This window comes from Oratosquilla oratoria, chromosome 1 (assembly GCF_046742065.1).
Source record: "Oratosquilla oratoria isolate Oo_2021 chromosome 1, ASM4674206v1, whole genome shotgun sequence".
Taxonomy (NCBI): Eukaryota; Metazoa; Arthropoda; class Malacostraca; order Stomatopoda; family Squillidae; genus Oratosquilla; species Oratosquilla oratoria.
In genome coordinates, this window is record NC_134777.1 from 123,948,381 (window position 1) to 123,969,120 (window position 20,740).

General features: G+C 39.9%; 1 protein-coding gene across 1 annotated transcript; it reads left to right on the forward strand.

The window, feature by feature from the left end:
• Positions 1-22: 22 nt before the first annotated feature.
• Positions 23-19,375, forward strand: MED1 (Mediator complex subunit 1). The gene is made up of 11 exons (XM_076186295.1): positions 23-235; positions 2,375-2,562; positions 6,036-6,169; positions 7,232-7,376; positions 8,158-8,292; positions 8,619-8,730; positions 8,848-9,049; positions 11,494-11,725; positions 12,526-12,706; positions 13,773-13,974; positions 15,078-19,375. Exons 1-11 carry the CDS (start codon positions 187-189, stop codon positions 18,862-18,864), a joined length of 5,367 nt encoding a protein of 1,788 aa, XP_076042410.1. The 5' UTR covers positions 23-186; the 3' UTR covers positions 18,865-19,375.
• Positions 19,376-20,740: the final 1,365 nt, after the last annotated feature.

Consider the following 20,740-nt stretch of genomic DNA (forward strand, 5'->3'; position numbering starts at 1 on the left):
TCCTTAAGACAAAACACATATATTTTCTTCCGTTATTTTGAGAACAAAAAAGAATACTACATTGCTCTGAATGAGAAAATATTTAATGTTGTAGATGGTTGTAAATAATAAAGTTATTTTACACTTATACATTTTGTATCTTCTGTGAAGAATTAAGGCCAACTTCGAACGCTGTAAACATCCAAAATGGCTTCCCTGGAGAAGACACTAACAGAAAACTCATATAAAACCACAAGTAAGTACCTATTTTGTAGATTTAGTAAATAAAAGTACAATTGCGATTGAAGTGGATTTTAAATGAGTTTGTTCATATGACCACTAATATGCTATAAAACGATTATTTCTCCATGTTTGTGGTCGACCAATTTTCGAACATGTTTATTCTTCAATCTTTAATTTCAATTAGTACTGGAGTTTATTTTACATTTAAGCAGGTATCTGAGTACCCATGTTTGGCAAGATTTGTACGATTTCTTCAACATTATCACATTTTCATTGTCCAAATTTCACAGTTTAAATGCCGTATTTACAATTTCAATTTCAAAGCCATGGCACCTCTCAAAAAGAAATGTTTACATGTTTTCTTAAATTAGTTTAAGTCACCCCAGTAAGATGTGTTTTGTTTTCAGTTGACTTAAGTTGAATGGAGCCATATCCTATTTATTTTAGAAGCCATTGTTGGTTCTGTTTCCATTCCCTGCTAGTTTTAGATTTATTGGGCACTACAGTCTACTTGACATGTCCTGTGATATGTGCTTAGGTTGTGCATTTAATAATGTTTCCCTCATTCACTATGCTTACAGAAAGCATATAATAAGGAATGCGCCTTATATATTCTTGGATATTAATGCAGTTTCTAGTTGTATAAGCTTATATGAAGTGAAGAATAAGTTACTCATGTCACATGTGCCATTGACAGAATCACTCATCATGGTGTACCCTGCAAATATTAAAACTGAGGGAAATTTTAGCACATTCTTAATTCACCCAGGTAACAACATACCATAAATTTATTGTTATTTAGCCCATGTATGTATTATCATGGATAAATACAATTAGTCTGTAGCCTCAGGCTGTATGCACCCATGGCTCCAAGACCAAGTTCAGCAGAAATTAAATGGCCACCAGATTAGCCCACAAGTCATTCAAGGAACAAATATTGTATAATTGTCTGGGTAGTGGTGCAGTAGAATATAAAATAAGATGTTATATGTCTTCTGTGCAATGGTCTGGTTTGTGTTAGTATGGTGATGGCCTGAATGTAGTTGTGCCAATATGGTTCTCATTCATTTCAGGAGGGATTTCTATGAAGAACTTAGGTCTAGGAAGTCTACTATTAAGTGTGGGTAGGGGTCAGTCTTGGGAGGTTTATTTTGTGATTTGAGTATGTCTTTACAGATATGGTGTGTGGTACAGGTGGTAGGGTGTTGATGTTTTAGTAATTGATTTTTTTTATGAGGGATCTTGGTTAGTATTGGATCTACCATTTTCATATGCTGTTCTATAAATAGGATTTTGGCTTCTATGTATAGTTGTTGTATTAGTCACCATGTGCAATTTTCTTAGTTTTTTTTTTTTTTTTTTTTTTTTTTTTTTTTTTTTTTTGTAACTGAACTTTAATAGTTTTCTCTACTCTGTGACTTTGTTATAAAAATTTAAGCAATTCGGTAATTTTTTCAACCAAACTATAGTTATCTTCACTGTGACATAAAAATAATAGAAATTACAATTATAGCAATGTTTGTTCCACTGCCTCACTATTGTTCATAGGTTTCTATAACCATCTGAATTTTCTAGCTATGAATATTTCACACCGCCTTAATGTCATATCTACTACTGTGTGACCAAATATTTTATAGCCAAGTGGTATGTGACTAAATGTCATTTGGCAAAATGTGGATCCACTTTTAATAGATCCACATTACTCACAAAGCTTTGTTTGTTTCTTTGAGTGTTGGGAACTATGCTGTGGAGGTATATTTATGTCTGGTTCTCATGAGCTGCTTGTGTATGTGAATAGTGTTTACAGCCATATCTCCTTTTGGTCCTTAACCCTTGGACCTATCATTCCCTCTATCACTCTGTTAGCGGAATTTGCCAGGAGTATAGTTGTTTTACTGCACATTGAATCGGTAACCAGTTTGATCCTTATAAAATTGAAAACATGAATTTGGGATATGGGGAAAACAGATTTAATAATACAGCTTCTCTGCTTGTGATGGATTAAATGTATCTCATAAAGGGACATAAACTATGAAAAATGATGGTAAAGTGAGGACTGGTTTTGAATGAAGAAAGTAAGAATTTTTGATTAATTTATCAGTGTTTTCTTTCTCATATAACATAAGCATAATTTTTTTTTTTTTTTGTACAGGTGGTGTCGGGAACACCACTACCACCACAACCACTACCACTGCCTCCACCACTAATCCCACTACCAATCCAGTCAACTCAAGTAACAACAAATGGCAGATGGAGGTGTTGATGGAGAGGCTTCGGAGCAAGGCAGGGAGTCTTCAGAGTCTTACAGACTCGGCCAAAGCCGTCAAAACTGCCATAGCTGTAAGTAGATTTTTATATGATATATATATATATATTGCAAAAATAATCACAATAACGCGTGACGAAAAGATATTGCAGAAAACAACAGGGAAATTAAAGTCGGAATACTGAACGTTTTCGTCTATTACGACATCCTCAGAGTACAAAGAAAGAAAAAATAGAACACAATATTTATACAGAAGAAAGAAAACTGGGAGAGGTCACAGCCACATAAAACCTTCGGACATTATACATACAACACATTCAATTACAAATGGAAATGTTAATAAAAACACATATACATTCATATACACATGGAAATAAGAATGGTAATAGTAACAAGAAAAAAAAAAAAAAAAAAGAACAAAAACCATGTGTCCGAAAGGTCCACAGGACAATTGGTACAATTAGGAAACTAGGTACTGCTGTACTATCCTATGATATTGTTTAGTTAAACCAAAACACAAGTAATATTATTATCAAATTGTACAAAAAAGAAAGAAAAAAAAACAATATTTAACAGAAATACGAAAACTGGAAAGGTTATTTATTTATTTTTTCTTGTTACTATTACCATTCTTATTTCCATGTGTATATGAATGTATATGTATTTTTATTAACATTAACATTTCCATTTGTAATTGAATGTGTTGTATGTATAATGTCCGAAGGTTTTATGTGGCTGTGACCTCTCCCAGTTTTCTTTCTTCTGTATAAATATTGTGTTCTATTTTTTCTTTCTTTGTACTCTGAGGATGTCGTAATAGACGAAAACGTTCAGTATTCCGACTTTAATTTCCCTGTGGTTTTCTGCAATATATATATATATAACACACAGGAACCCACAGTCGGAGAAAGAATAAACTTCGAATAAAGAATAATCCTATATTTCGGCTATCAACTGTAGCCCTCTTCAGGAAAGTACATAAGATAGAGAACAGAGGGGACTTATAAACTACAGTAAGAAGAGATGTGGACAGTTGACCTCACTCAGACGCGGGGCTAACTGGGGTGGCGGAGGAGGGAGGGGGTGAGGAGAGGGGAGGATGTAACGTCCGCACTAGCTTATTTATTGCTGCGCGTGAGATAATGTCAGGTGTCCACTGTCCTTTAGAAATATTAATATTAGGGCATTCCTCAGTTGATAGCCGAAATATAGGATTATTCTTTATTCGAAGTTTATTCTTTCTCCGACTGTGGGTTCCTGTGTGTTATCTACAAATGTGCTACTACATTTCTATTTAGATATATATATATATATATATATATATATATATATATATATATATATATATATATATATATATATATATATATATATAATAAATCACAACATTTAAGTAACATTAAACATGAAAAATGTCTTCAAAACTTGGGGATAACCTTTAAACTGGGTGTAAAATGTGAATCTACTGCAGAGCAGTTAACATGGAGCAGCACACATACATAACACTCACTGTAACTTCAGTAGGCCATCCACATATATTTCCTACTGAAATTCATGTTTGATGAACTTATTGAAGAGAGATGATAGGTGAACAAAATAGAGGTAATAGGTAAACAAAGAATGTAAATAACAATACATATTTAATATAGGTTATCACATTTACTGACATTGTATAGAGGAAGTCAATTTATATGGTGAATAGTATGGTAATAATAGGCCTAATCCAAAATTTAGGCCTTAACCTCTTCAATATGAGTCAAATTCCCATGCACAGCATCAGATGCCTAATGTATGATGCATCACACAATTTGCATTATATGAAATATAAAGTCACTGCTGTATTACTTGCATTCTTTCACTCTGAGTAATAATAAACACAGAAAATGTGATCAAACCAGTTCACAGAATTTGGGGGGCACTCAGCTGCAATTATAAAATAAATATAATCAAGACGCCAACATCAACATCCTTGTATACCCACTCATGCCTCATGATGCCCCTGTAAGCATCATATGGAAGAGGATAAAATAATATCTTGCAAGATCAAACCAATTCACAGAATCTGTGGTAACTCATATACAACTACAAAAATATATATGTAATCAAGATGCCGATGCCGGCATCCTCATGTGCCCACTCGTACCTCATGACACATACATAGGCGTCATCATACTAAAGCTGTTAAGGGCTTGCCATGGCAAGCAAGAATCACACCGACATTAATTGAACTATTCTGGTTACCAATTATGGCAAGAATTGTTTATATGCATCTCGATTTACCAACCCTTAAAGCTTGGGAAACCAGGATAGATAAGAGATCTATTACGAGGGTTCCATCCAAAGACATATATGATGCTGAGGCATTGTCTAGATCCACATCAATTAGAATAACTGAGGAGCAACATGGAAATTGGTTTCAGAGATTTTGCAATATATGCACCAAGATTGTATAACAAGTGCCTGAAGACATTGAGAGTATTGACAGCAAAGCAACATTTAAGAAGAAACTGGAGACCAGTTTGTTCACTGAATGCACCTAAATGAAAGGAGTATTAAAGACAAATACAAATTTTTGAAGAAAAAAAAAAATAAAATAAGGTGGGGCTCTGCAGAGTTATAATATAGTAGTGGAGCAAAGGCCTAGGAGTAAACAGTTCAAGTAACAAGTATGTAACTTCAAGGAAAGTGCACAGCAGTTTAAAATAATGCTATTTAGTGGTCATGGCAGTACATGCCTCATTATGTATCACATTACATTCTCCTTTTTTTGCCCATCCCAAGTGGGAGCTGGTTAGTGCACCACTTGCTTCCCTAGGACAAGGTGGTTAGTGTACCACCTGGTTCCCTAGGGCAAGTTAAATGTTGTCAAGAAAACAGCCTTGACCTTACATAACACTTAGGCCTGGGTTACATCTTAAGTTCCTTTTGTTATATTGTACTGAGCCAACCCTCAGTCCTACTGGTTAGACATCCAGTTGACTAGTATGCATGATTGCATAAGCATAACACCATTCCTTTCAGTAAAGACCTAAAATCTAGTGCTGTGTCATTACCAATCATGTAGTACAGCCAATCATCATACCAACTCTTCTCCCGTGGCTACTGTGGGGTTTTCTTTCCATTCAGTATAACTCAAAGGAACAATTATCATCATAATTAGGAAATTCTTGCAAGTACAAATATTGAATATGTGTGTCTAAAATGGTCATGAAATCCAAATTGCCAAGAAATGTACACACAAAACAGTTCAAATGAAAAACATCATAATCATACTGGCAGTAGGGCTACATTGAAATGTGCTAGTGAATTAGGTGCTTGTAAGTGTATAATGTGTATTCTAATTGGATTTTACACTCCAGAAATGCCTAAATCATACATTTCATGTGTAGTTGTATTGGTTCTGTAGTGAAATGTTGTGTACCTCAACTGTGTTTGCATTCATTACAGTCTTGCGAAATTTTCTTAATGTTTAAAATATTAATTCACCCAAAAAGGGTAGTTACCCTCTGAGGGTGCAAAAATTTACCTGTAACTGTAATTTATACAGAATAAACTACATATCCTGGACCCAAATGAGCGTGCTGTATTAGGACGATGTCTGGACAGTCTACAACACAACATAAAGGTTACCACACTGCCGGCTATGGTGGAGCGTTTGGAGGCCACAGCAAAACAGCTAGGGTAGGTACTATTCCTAATGTAGATGTAATAAAGACCTCCCCCAATTAAAGGTGAATGTAAGAAATCAATATATATATATATATATATATATATATATATATATATATATATATATATATATATATATATATACACGCACACCAAGGGCTTCTTCCACCTTATAAGGGAGGTAGTCAAGTCAAAGTTATCTTTTTCTTTCTTCCCTTTTTTTATAACAATAATAGTAATATCAGGAACGTAAGAGAGGAAGAGTTCAAATGTGTTTGAGATGAAGTGTCTGAGAAGTATAGTAGGAGTTACTAGGCTGGATAGAGTGAGAAAGGAGGTGAGGAGGAGAATGGGGTTGGAAAAGGATTTGGGAGGTGAAAAAGTATTGAGATGGTTTGAAGACATGGAAAGAATGAGTGAAGAAAGATTAGTAAAAGAGGTGTGGAAGGCAGAGGTGGAGGAAGTGAACATGAGGGGCCAACCAAGGATGAGATGGATGGATGTTGGGAAAGAGGGAGATGTCTGATGAGGAAGGAAGGGAAAACACAGAAGATACAGGAGTGGAAAATGGTTGTGTATGGATGATGCTGTGATGCATGAAAGGGAGTGGGTGGGGGATGGGGGTGAGGGAGTATGTGTAAATAGTATTTTGAAACAGCCCAAAGGGATTTCTCTCCATCCTCTCTTTTTCAGCATGAGGGGATGGAGGGGGGATTCACTGATTAAATGAAACAGCCTTGCTGTGTCTTGCTGCATTGCATCTGACCCAGGCAGTGGGCAGGAGACAGGGATGACCCATCATCCAGGAGGAGCCAAGAAAAGAGGGAGGGCTGGTGAATGGGAGTGGAGTAAATGGGGATGAAATGGGTGGGAGTGGATTTATGCCTTTGACTTTGGCTACCTCTCTTGTAAGGGGGAAGGGGCCCTGGTAGATGTATGTAATATCAGGAATGAAAGTAAGAAAGGATAATGAGAAATAGTTTGTGTATGGTAGAGAAAGGATTCAATACAACATTACAGATGTTAAGTATACTGACCAACTACTGTACTATTTCATTATTATATCTTTTGCAGATTGAAATTCACTGCTGGCACAAGTGGGTTTGAAGTATACATATCATGTGACATGTTCTATGTTGAAGTGGTGCTAGACCCAGACGGAAAAGTTAAGGATGTCAAAGTAGAGTTAGCAGGAGACCAAAATACACAAGAGGGGCAGGTAAGGTCAAAAGAGAATATGCCATCATAGTAGGTTATCGAGTCGCTTGTTGTATCGCTTATTTCATGGCATGATTTTATTTTTAGATGTCATACAGGTTGGATTTTTAGATTTGCACAAGTTTTTGTATTGGTTTTATGTTTAGATTTCCATCTGTGTTATGGTTTGAATTTCCCTAAATTTTGAGGTTTATATTTATATAACTATCATAATATATTTGTCAGTTTTGAAAACATTTGTCAATTTTTTAAGTTACATTAATATCTTTGGAGTGGATGAAGAGTCTTAAGCATAGGGTTTACTTGGACCTTTTGGTCTGGAGGTGACTATAAAACAAAATATGATCTCAGATGATCATGACAGTAGGACTCATCATATCACAGCGGGGTTGCAAAACACTACAGTTTGTTTTTACATTTAATTTCTGACTGAAAAGAATGTACAATGGAATCCCTCAAGGAGTAATACACTCGCCTATACTATTCAGCCTCTTCACAACTGATCTCCTTGTACCAGATTCAGAACATAACACCAAAGCACTCATATGCTGATAACCTGGTCTTTGTCTTCACTATTTCAAGTGTGGTATTCCACACCATTGGATTTCTTGAACACGTAGATTTCGTATCTCATATCTATGTCAAACTTGTGCTTAAACATTACTTATAGTATAACGATTTAATCACTTAAAAAGCTAGAGCATTTATTGACAGTTAGTAATGCTTATGAAATTCAATCCTGCCAGAACTTGGTTAATTTTAATTCCTTTGAATTTTTGCAGTCCTCTCCAGAACTGGTGGATTGTCTTAGCAAAGGAGATTTCAATGACTTTACAACTCACTTGGAAGGATTTGCTGCAATTTATCAGCTCAGTGCCGATAAGAAAAGTAAAAGTAAAGCATACCAGTCATTACAGGTAAGAGTGGAATATATCTAAACACCAGAGGCTCTTTCCTATTTAAAAGGGAGGTGGCCGAGTCAGAGCAGTAATATCAATGTAATAAGAGGGGAAGGGTGATGATTGTATTTTAATGGTGGGGGGGAGGTGTTAAGTGGGTGTGATTGTGTTTTAATGGTGGAAGGATAGGTATTGAGTGGGTGTATGCTTTGACTTTGCCATCCCCTGTAAGGGGAAGAAAGCCCTTAGAAGGGGGTAAGCACATTTTCATATGAATGTATTAGTTATTGAACATTAATATGTCGCTGGACATATATATGGATACTTTGCTGTATTCTTTCCAGGCATTAGAAACAGATCTCATCAAGTTGTATGAGCTTGCCCAAGCGACACTGACTGACCCATACAAAATAGTTCTCAAATCACCAGTTGGTCTCTTACAAGGCAGAAAAGGAGGTATGCTGGAAGATATATATATATTAAATCCTTGCCAGATTCATTCCTATGTCTTTGCATTAACAAATCAATGCTTGTAGATTTATTGTTTATTTTTCTTTCTTCTTTTAATTCCAGGCCATCCAATGCGCCTTGTGTTCTTTGTGTCCCCCTATGAGCTGCTAGATGTTAATGCTGGTAAGGCTGTCACCCTTACCAGTGATTCTGTGGCTTCATTCAATCTTAAACATTATGTTATGGTGACTATTGATGCTTCAACATCACACAAGTTGCAGAGCACAACGCTTATGAACTTGACCAAAGGCACAGATGGCAAGCCGTAAGTAGATCAGTTGTGCTGAAAGTTATGAATTATATTTAATAGTAAATTTTTTTCCACACATAGCTCTTGAAGAATGGGTCTTAAATTTGATGTGCATATGACCACCATACACATATAATCTATATACCAAGAGCTTTTTCCACCTTATAAGGGATGTAGCCAAGTCAAAGGCATGTATCTACTCCCAACCATTCCACTCCCATCCACCACCCTTTCCCCCTCTCATTTTAGCTCCTCATGGATGACGAGTCATCCCTGTATCTGGCCCACTGCCCTGGGTCAGAAGCAATATAGCAAGACACAATACATCCACAGCAAGGTTGCTTCACTTAATCAGCGACCCCACCTCTCTGTCCCCTCAAGCAGAAAAAGAGAAGGGGAGAAACCCTTTGGTCTCTGTCAAAATATCACACAAACACCCCTACCCCCCTTCCTTGCATAATAGTATCATATATACATAGTCAATCTCTACTCATCCCAAACTCCTGCATTCTCTTTTCCTTCCTCAACAGACATTCCCCTCTTTCTCAATACCCCCTTCACCCCATCTATCCATCTCATCCCTGGTCATCCCTCCAAGTTCACTCCCTCCACCTCTGCCATTCACACCTCTTTTACTAATCTTTCATCACTCATTCTTTCCATGCGTCCAAACCATCCCAATAATCTTTCATCAGCCTTGTTTGTCATCTCATTTTCCACTCCCACTCTCCTCATTTCTCATTCCATCTAACCTAGTAACCCCTACCATACTTTAAGACATTTCATCTCAGACACATTTAAACTTTTTCCTTTTACATTCCAAGTCTCTGACTCATACAAAGTCATCAGCACAATCACCCCTTCATACAATCTCCTCTTTGCATCCATTCCCAGAGGCCTATTTCTCATGACACTTTAACCCCCCAAGGCATTTACTTGCTTCTCTCAATCTACAATTTACCTCCACCTCCACTCCTCCCTTTTCTGCCACATGTGACCCCAAAGACCTAAAGCTATCTACTTTGTCTGGCCTCTCTCCTTTTAGACTTACTTCCAACTTACTGCCATCCTCTACCCTTGTACCTCATCACCCTGCTTTTACCTACAATTACCTTCAACTCCTATTGTATACCTTCCCAAACTCTGTCACTAACTTCCTTAATCCCTCCTCTGACCCTACCACAGGTGCAGTGTCGTCAGCAAACAATGACACTGCACTCGTGGCAGAATTTTAAATGAGATATGGTAATTGGAGAATAAGAGCTAGGACCTCATAAACATAGCTTCATTTCTATAAACTTCAAGTAAATACAGTTAAAAGGGTAGGAATGGATGCATGCCTCACTGGCCACCTCCATTGTAAGGAGGAAGAGGCACTTGGTGTATACATATACCAAGGGCCTTTTCCCCCTTACAAGTGAGGTAGCCAAAATCAAAGTAATAAATCCACTCCCACCCATTTCATCGCCACATATTCCACTCCCATTCACCACCCCTCCCTCTTTTCTTGGCTCCTGGATGACAGGTCATCCATCTACCTCCCCCACGGCCCTGGGTCAGAAGCAGTGCAGCAAGACACAGCACACATAGCAAGGCAGCTTCATTTAATCAGTGACCCCCCTCTCCATCTCCTCATACAGAAAAAGAGAAGACAGGGAGAAAGCCCTTTAGGCTGCATCAAAATATCATTCACATATACTCCCTAACCCCCCCTCCCATCCTCCACCCACTTCCTTCCATGCATCACAGCATCATCCATACACAACCATTCTCCACTCATTCTTATCTTCTGTCGTCTCCCTTCTTTCCTCAACAGATATTCCCCTCTTTCCCAACTCCTCTTTTACCCCATCCATCCATCTCATCCTTGATTGCCCCCTCATGTTCACTCCATCTTCCACTGCCTTCCACACTCCTTTTACTAATCTTTCTTCCCATGTGTCCAAACCATTCCAATTCTCTTTTGTCAGTCCTATCTCCCAAATCCTTTTCCACCCCTGCTCTCTTCCTCCCGTCATTTCTCACTCTATCCAGCCTAACCCCTACCATATTTCTCAACCATTTCATTTCAAACATATTTAAACTCTTATGTTCCATGTTTCTGCCCCATACAATGCTGTCACTCTCTACTCGTCCCTAGCTCCTGCCTTCTCCCTTCCTTGCTCAACAGACTCCCTTCACCCCATCCATCCATCTCATCCTTGGTCATCCCAAGTTTACTTCCTCCACCTCTGCCTCTTTCTTGGTGTATAGATAGATAAATAGAAATACAATTGAGTAAATACACATTAAAGTTCTGACAGAGAAGGCAAACAACAATTTGAACATACAATATTGGCAAGTGGAAGATTTGGACAGCATATACATTTGTCACTATACAAAGAGGTCCCAAAGAAGAAACCTCTCAGAAATGAAAATCCTTTCCATAGAGCTGTTGAATTGTTCATGTCTATTTGCAGATTACCTGTGTTCTCTGGATTGACTGGAGGCAACAGCATATCCCTACCTGCCTGCTTCACACTCAAGCTGAAGAAACCCATGCCATTGTCTCTGGCACTTGTTAGAAAAATCAACGAGTTGACAGGTATCGAATGTGCAGACTTAACCAACCAGCAGCCTCTGCTCTCTCTCATCATTCATGATGCATCTGATGGGGAACTGGATTGTAACAATAACCGAGGATTGTTTGTGGTAAGTCTTATTTTAATACACACACGAACTAACCCCACACATTAAAGACATCACAGTTAAGGTAAATAAACTGAACATGTAATAGCAACAGGTATAAGATCCAGACAACAGAATGAGAAAGAAATTGCTCACATAAACAAACTAAGACCTACACTGAACTATGCATCCACAACATGGGATCCAGCAATTGAGAAAACAATTTCTTGTCAGGTCATAATCTGGTGGAAAGGAAATTGAGAGTGGAGATAGAGTGGAGTTGGGGATGAGTTTGGGGAGTGAGGTAGAGAAATGCCATAGGTGATAAAATTAAATGAAAAACAGAAAGAGTATGAGGAAAATTAGATTGCCCCAGATGTGGTCACAATACAGAAGACACAAAACATGTCATCCTACACTGCCCTTCCCTCACCAGACTCGGACAACACAATATTTCTTTGTTGAGTGACTTGTGGTGGCCTCTGCTAATTACCTGGTAGCCATGGATCTCTTGCTAGAGATTGATTGATTGATTTGGTGTTTGTTTTGACCAGGCCACCTCCCTCGTAAGGGGGGGTGGGCATATGAAATATGTATGTATGAAGACTTGTGCAGGGTGGCAGGGATGACCCGTCATCTAGGAGGTGCTAAGATGGTAGGGAGGGTGGAGGGGTGTGGAGTGTTTTCGGGGATGGAATGGGTGGGAATGATTTTAATGCCTTTTCCTTTTTGGCTACCTCCCTGGTAAGGGGGAAAAAGCCTTGGTATGTGTATGTATGTATGTATGAAGACTTGTAGTAAAAATATTTCTTTGTCTCTTTCAGACACTACCAGATCAACAGCATTGTTATTTTGTAACAAGCGGAGGTGATTTCCCAGGAGTGATGGTTAGTGGTGTCCACTTTACCCACCCAACACATATCACCACAGTTCTGATGCACTTGAGGGCGCAGGCTGCTTTCAATGCTCTTATTGCCTCTTGTGTCAGACCAGAAAGCAAACAAGGTAAGAAAGTTATTTAAAATGTGTCTTCTGTCCATGACTTCTTATAATGTGTTCAAAGGGGAACTACTATTTCTGCTTGCTTTTTCTCTCTTTCTGTCTCTTTACTCTGTCTTAGCCCTCTATGAATGTGAATCGCTTGTCGTAGTTTAACATCTAGCCCCCAGAACCCTCCCTTACAAGGGGAGGCCCTTGCTATATAAATAGATCTTTCTAATGGAGAAAAGTGGGAGATAAGCCAGTTGTTGTTTGCTGATGACACTGCACTTATGGCAGGATCAGAGGAGGGATTGAGGAAGTTAGTGATAGAGTTTGTGAAGGTGTACAAAAGAAGGAAGTTGAAGATAAATGTGGGTAAAAGAATGTCTGTTGAGGAAGGACAGGAGATAGGGGTGAGTGGAGAATGATTGTGTATGGATGATGCTGTGATGCATGAAAGGGAGTGGATGGGGGGTGAGGGAGTATGTGTGAAAAAAAAATTATGCAGGCTGAAGAGATTTCTCCCTGTCTTCTCTTTTTCTGTATGAGGGGATGGAGAGGGGGAGTCGCTAATTTAATGAAGCAGCCTTGTTGTGAATGAGCTGTGTCTTGTGACACTGCTTCTGATCCAGGGCACTGGGTGAGATGCAGGGATGACCGCTCATCCTGGAGGAACCAAGATAAGAGGGAGGGAGGGGTATGAATAGGAGTGGAGTATGTGGGGATGGAATGGGTGGGAGTGGATTTTATGCCTTTGTTTCTTTTTTTGTTGCCTCCCTTGTAAGGGGGAAAAGCCTTTTGTGTATAATGTATGTATGTATGTACAAAGGGTTTCTTCCCCCCCACAAGGGAGGTAGCCAGTCAATACATGCACCCACTTACACTCCCATCCATTGCCCTTGCTTCTCTCTCATCTTAGCTCCTAGGTGCTGAGGTGAGAGGGGAATTAAATGGGTCTTAATTTATATGTATTGGGTGTGTGGTCTGGCAAGGCCTTTGGTATGTATATATGTGTGATATAAATGAGAAAATATCTTACTCTATTCTGACAGTTGGATTTAACATTGGTTGTTCTACTTCTGTGTTTCAGATTTGGATTCGGCAATTATGTTTGAAGTGACTGCTGTGAGTCATGAGTACGTGTCGATTACATTTGAACACCCACAGGAGGAAAGCACTGCTACAGCAGAAATTGACCTCACCGACTTGTGCAATGTCCGCTGTCGACTGCACACACTTTCTGCGGAGCCAGCATTTTGTTCAGATGAATATGCAACCAAAGTGATTCAAAGGTTTGCCTCGTGCACTTTTTTTTATGTGTTGTTATTGTTGTAGTTTTATTTTCTTTTTCTTTCTGTTCTTTCCCACATTCCCCCCCCTTTTTTTTCTCTCCTCTTTTTCTTCTTCTGTCTGTGGTATTCATTCTTAACTAGTGAGGTCCCACAACACATGACCAAAGGGTATTTCTTTGCAACAAATTTGATTTGTGCAGGATGGTGAAGGAAGGTACACATTCATACCCAAGGTATTGAAATGGTAGGGGTGATTTAGATAGGTCATTTGGAGAATGGTATATGGATGATGTGATGTATGAGGTGGAATGGATGGGGGGTGAGGGAGAAAATTTGACACAGCCCAAAGGGATTTCTCCCCGTCTTCTCCTTTTCTGCATGAGGGGACGGAGAGGGTGGGGTGCCAATTTAATGAAGTGGCCTTGCTGTGGATGTGCTGTGTCTTGTGACACTGCTTCTGACCCAGGGCAGTGGACAAGATGCAGGGATGACCTGTCATCCAGGAGGTGCCAAGATAAGAGGAAAGGAAGAGGGTGGAGTGTAATAGGGTTGGAGTGGGTGGGAGTGGTTTTTATGTCTTTGTTTTTTGGCTACCTCCATTATAAGGGGGAAAGAAGCCTTTGGTATATGTATGTATGTATTTTTGTGTGGGTATCTGCATTTTCAAAACATGTCAGTCTTCTCACTTCCATCAGGAGGTGCAGCCCTGAGGGGCTGATACTCAGTCTGTAGACTGATTCCAAGATCTGTTTCATACATGGAGAACTGACAACCAGCAACTGCTGCTGTCCCTCTATCACATTCAATTGGTAACATAGAAACAGCTCCACACTAAAACAACACAGACAGTAGTTCAATGATCCTTCCTAGAGATATGTGGGAGTGCCTGAGGACTATTGCCAGCCACTGTGAGGCTGCAGGTTTTCCACTTAAGTGAAATTCGAAGCAACAATTAATTGGTTAGATCTGCTTTGACTAGGTCACTCGCTTGTAAAGGGATGAGGTCGTACGAGCATATAACATTGTTATATATTTTTATTATCAGTAGTTTACTAGTATATTTTTGTCAATAATTTACTCATATACCTCTCTTTGTTTAACAGGTGCCTTTCCATCCCAGTAACAATGCGTGCAGTGATGCGCAAGGTTGCTCGAGAGGAGAAGAAAGAAGTTCTAATTGGAGGTGACACAACAGTGATGATGGGGGGTGGAAAGTTCTCTTCAGATTTAAACCAGAATAAGTTTCTCCTGAATGAATATGATAAGCTTGGCATGCGTAGGGACCAAATAGGAGTCCCTCCACCAAACTTGAGTCATGTTGTGGCCAATTCTGCACCTGTTGGTTATGGCAACTACCCTCATGGGGGCGGTTCAAATGATATGACTTCCAACCCTTTGGCAGCTCTTGGTAATGCCGTCCAGGAGGCAGGGACGCCATTAGGCTATGGGGCCTTAATGGGAGCTGTAGGCCAGAAACAACAACAATTAGCATCCCAGCAACAGCCATCGCCCCATTTTTTAGCCGATGCCAAGCCGGCCAAAGTTCGCAAGAGAAAACCTACCATAGACCTGGATGGCAAGAGTCCCAAGTATGGTGATGATATCATCATTGATATAGATGATAGGAGTATTGACTTAAACGATGGCAACATGAACGAGACCTCAAAACTGCGTGACATTCGACACAATTATGGTGCAAAACGAAGGCAGTCTAGTGACGGTGACAGTACCAGCGACCTGGCAGCTCTAAGGGAACAAGTGTATGGAGCTGGGTGTGCGGCCAGCATGGCTAAGTTGGGGCCCTTTCATGCAAAAGACCCAAAGGATGTAAAGAAAATCAAGAAGCAACGGAGTGAAGGCTCTGCCAAGGAGGACACTCGGAAATCTCCGATAGTTCTTGATCTAACTGAAAATGACAATTCCACAAAGAAGTCTTCGGGGGGTCACTCAACTTCTTTAAGTGCACAACTTCTTAAACGTCCTGGAATTGAAATTATTCCAATTCCAGGTAGCAATACACCAATTTCCATTCCATCATCTATTACAGTTACTCCAGTCATGAAAAGTGCTGATGACAAGTACAGAGACAAAAAGGACCGTCGAGACAAGAAAGACATAGACAAAAAGGATAAGAAGCGTAAAAGGGATGATTCTCCCAGTGGTGGATCCAGTGGTAGTAACAAAGCCTCAAAAGTACAGATCATCAGCAGTGGACTTAAAACGTCCTCACTCACCTCAATAGAAAGACTCAAAAATGAGTCGGGAAAGTTGTCAGGGCTTACCATGAAACCGAGTGCACCATATCAGTCCTCCCCTTCTAAAAAACCTCCACACCTTTCCTCAGGCATGTCCAAACCAGGTCTCCCCAGCAAAGTCTCTCTTAGCCCAAACCAGAAACCCAGTAAGGTTATATACAGCCCAACACACAACAGTGGAGGCAATACATCCTCATCATCATCGTCATCATCCTCATCCTCACCCAAGAACATAAGCAGTCCTAAGCATACTTCTGCCTCCCCAAAGCACCCAAGTATGTCCCCAAAGCACACCAGTCTTGGTAAGCCCAGCATGACAACACTCAAGTCTGCCTCCCCTACCTTCTCAAAACCATCACTGTCACCAAAGCTGACCAAAAACAAAGAAAAAGAGAGAAGCTCAAGTTCCAGTCCATCTCGTCCTTCATCAACATCATCCTCATCATCAAGCAGCTCTTCCCCATCACTGTCTTCTAAGCACAAGACATCATCCAGCTCTTCATCATCATCCTCAGTTCACTCCTCTTCTGCTTCTGAGAAGCTTAAGACTAGTTTATCTGACGCGTTGACAATCACCAAAGTATCAACTGGAGAAACTTCATCATCATCTTCATTGGCCACTTCTTTGTTAGCAGCCTCATCATCTCAGTCCAAGTCTCATAGTGTACCATCTGAGAAACCAGCGTCTTTTAGTTTAGATAAGTCCAAGACCTCTCCACCTAAAAATAACAAAAAAGGTTCTAGTTTATCAGATATAGTGGAGAAATTACGTGGACAGGTTGGGACTTCAGAAGCATTAACAATTGAAAAACGAGATAAGGATAGGAAAGAAATGCCTAAGATGTCCTCTTGTAGTAGTGAGGTAAAGAAAGAAACTGATAAAAAGACCGAGTTTATAGTGAAACAATCAACTGGAAGTCTGAAGCTTACAATTAACAAAGCAAAGAAAGAAGCCAGTCTTTCCAAATCATTGTCATCATCCCCTAGCTCGAAGCCAACAGTGTCCAAATCATCATCAGGATTGAAGCAAGGCATTTCTGGGGGACCAGCCTCATCTCGTAAAATAGCATCACCAAAAATGGAAGGCCCCAAACCTATTTCCAGCTTGCCTCCCATTCCAAAGCTTCCACCATCTTCAGTGTCTAATGTAACAGCTACAGCTGTATCACCTCTTGGCACAACACTACCTATTGCACAAACAAGCCCCCATCAGTATCAGAGGGACAGAGGCAAAGAAAAGGACTATAAAGATAAAGACAAGTCTTCCCTCTCTGACCGACCCAAATCCAAAGAATCCATTTCATCATCTTCATCCTCAAAATCTTCAGTAAGCAGCAGCAGCAATAGCATGAGTAGTGGTGGAAATACCACCACCAACAGTACTACCAACAGCAGTGGGAGTGTGGGAGGAATAAGCAGTTCAGTTTTGACGAAGAAGGAAGGCAACAGCACATCATGCAATAATAATTCTAGCAGCAGTAACAGCAATAAATCACTTCCTATGTCAAAGCCCCCTATCAAGGAAGAAAGAGTGTCTTCCCAACAGCAACAGTCCACCACATCATCATCCACATCCTCTTCTACGCCATCAAATAATCGAAGCACTGGTAGTGGCCTGGGCAATAGCAATATCAACAGCAACAGCAACAGCAACAGTACATCAAGCAGTGTTGCACCTGCAAGTAGCAGTAGTAGTGGTACATGCAAGGAAAATGCCGACTCCTTGGACTGTAGTTTGAGAAATATGTTTCCTGCATCCCACTGTGAACCACCCACTGACAAAATGGACAAGTCTGGTTCATCTAGTTCAACAAAGGCAGAAGCAGACTCTACTCATAGTTCCACTTCTCATGTTACATCTGGTCATGAAGACAAGCCAGAAAATACAGATAGGCTAAGCAATGCATTGTCAAGCAGCCAAACTCTAAGTAACTCAACAAGTAAAAGTACCTTACCTTCAGCTCCTTTTCCCACAAGTTCATCAGTGTCGGATTCAGCAAGACCCAGAGAGTCTTCAGCACCTTTATCATCATTTGACATTACTAAAGATGAGGCCAAGAATAAAAGTGGGGATGCTATACAAAAAGTAAGGCCACCTTCCTCAGTAGGTGCTGTATCATCCACTAGCAGTTCCCTAACTTCCATGCCTGCACCAGCCTCTCCAAGTACTGACAAGACTAGTAATGAAAACTCTGTTACCACTGGGAATTACCAGGTGGGCTCTGCACCTGTTACCAGTGCCAGCCAGCAGCCAACTGCCACAAGTACAACCTGTGCCCCTACTCCATCTGCTATGCGCCTCCCTCAGTTGGATACAAAAGATCTCAAACCCACATTAAGCCCAGTGCCTTCAGATACTCCTGTGGACAAGATTTCCAAACTCAGCGAGAGTGTGAATGCCTCACACATCCTTCCCTTGGTACCACAGCCTTTGTCGAAGCCTCCCACCCCAAGCATGGCCACTACCTTTCCACCATCTCCATCCACTGTATCTATTAAGATTGTAAAATCACCAGCCCCTGTAAATTCTCCCCTCAATTTGATTTCACCTCACTCAGTCACATCTCAACCTTCCCCGTGCATTGCTGACGATGATGACCTTATGGATGAGGCACTCATGGGAACACGTAAGTGAGCACGTCTCACAGATGTGCCACAAATTGCAGCTCCAAATAAGTGCTTAGATAGGTCTTAGAATCTGTGCATACGAAATAAAAAGATGCCAGTGACATTGCCTTTACATTCCCAGCAACCAACAGATGTTTCATACCAACATTTTTTTCTGTACAGCAGTCCATGTATCACTAGAGTACAATGTAAATTCTGGAATAGATCTGTTAGTGTGGATAGCCTTTATATTAAAAAGTGAAATCATAATGAGGCAGTGTGCGGATGATGCCTATGCCTATTTGGTGGTATTGTATTATAAAAGTGTAATATATGAATTCTTTTTTCTTTCTTTTTCTTTTCTGTCCAAATTCTGTCTTCTAATGATAAAAATATATTTAAAACAAAGGATGTTTTATGGGTCTGATGTGGCCATTAGTTTATTTGGCATAATGTACCACTGACATTAAGTAATGTTTGCATATGCAAGTATTGGCTCAATGACATATGACAGATAAAGTAATAAACTTTGTTTGAAACTGACTGGTTTAATTACCATGATAACCTTCAACATCACAATGTCAACACAGGACTCGTTTGCTGCCAATTGAGTCTTATGGTGGCAGCTCACTAAAAAGATAATTTGTTTGGTATGGAAAGGTTAACCCTTTCATTATTGGATGAGGACCAAAGTGGTTTTATCTCTTCTGCACTATATATTTCTCAAGTGGATGACAGGATCGATCACCATGTTATGAAGCAGTAGGCCTTGGTTGTTGGACCCTGTTGTGGTGCTGCATCTTGCTGGATTGCCTCTGACCTGAGCTGTGGGCGGGGATGACTAACCACAATGAGCTAAGATGAGAGGAAACAGATGTATGTTTCATAATCATTTTTCTTTTTCTAATGACAATTTATAAGCAGTTCAAAAGAACCACACTTAACTGGATCCCAACAATCAAGAAAATCTAAATACCTTATAATCAATCAACCTGCTGCCTGGATCTGTCTTGCAGGAGACCTACAACTCCAAGGTAACCAGCAACAGCCATCAGATTGATCCAGAAGTCATCCACAGAAGTGTTGTATGGGTATGGCTAGAGTTGGGTAGTGTAAGATGAGGTAATAAATGGCTTCTGTATGATAGTGGATATGTTGCCAGGCCTGTTCCAGATTGGTACTGTTCTAGTGCTTGATGGTGACCTGAATGTAGTTGCACTTATGTGGTTCTTGCTTTTCTTGGGACTCTTCTGTAGGGCTTATGTCTAGAGGAATTTGGTGGTCTTGAAATGCTTGTTTTGTGATCAAGTGTAAAAGTTTTTGTATATGTTCAGTGGTGCTTGTGTTAAGCTACTGTGTCTGTTTTAGTAGTATGCTACTTTTATTTTCATGCACCAAACTGTGTACCTATCATTTTCATGTGGGTTTTTGTGCCTATACAGGTGTTTATTTTGGGTGGCTTTGGTGTATCCTGTTCTTATTTCCAGCGTTTTATTTTGTATAGCTTGTAAGGTCGCGATGTTTTTACCGATTGTTGGGAAATGTGCTGTAGAAGTATAGTCAAGTGTGATTTTCAAAAACTACTTATAGACTGCATTTAGAGCTTGCTGGTTAAGCTGAGGAGGTTGCCTAGTGAAGTGGTTGCTGGAGGTTATTTTGGGTTGGGGAGTTGTTTCAGTGTTTTGTCTTCTTTATTCTGCTGTGCATCAAGCCAGAAAATGTTGTGCATTCATATCACCTGCCAGTATGTGGTTTGCTAGAAAGTTCAGTGGTTGAATATATATTGTATATATTTTGTATCGCCTTATATGCAAAGGGGGACGGAGAGGGGGGGTCGCCGATTAAATGAAGCGGCCTTGCTGTGGATGTACTGTGTCTTGCGACACTGCTTCTGACCCAGGGCG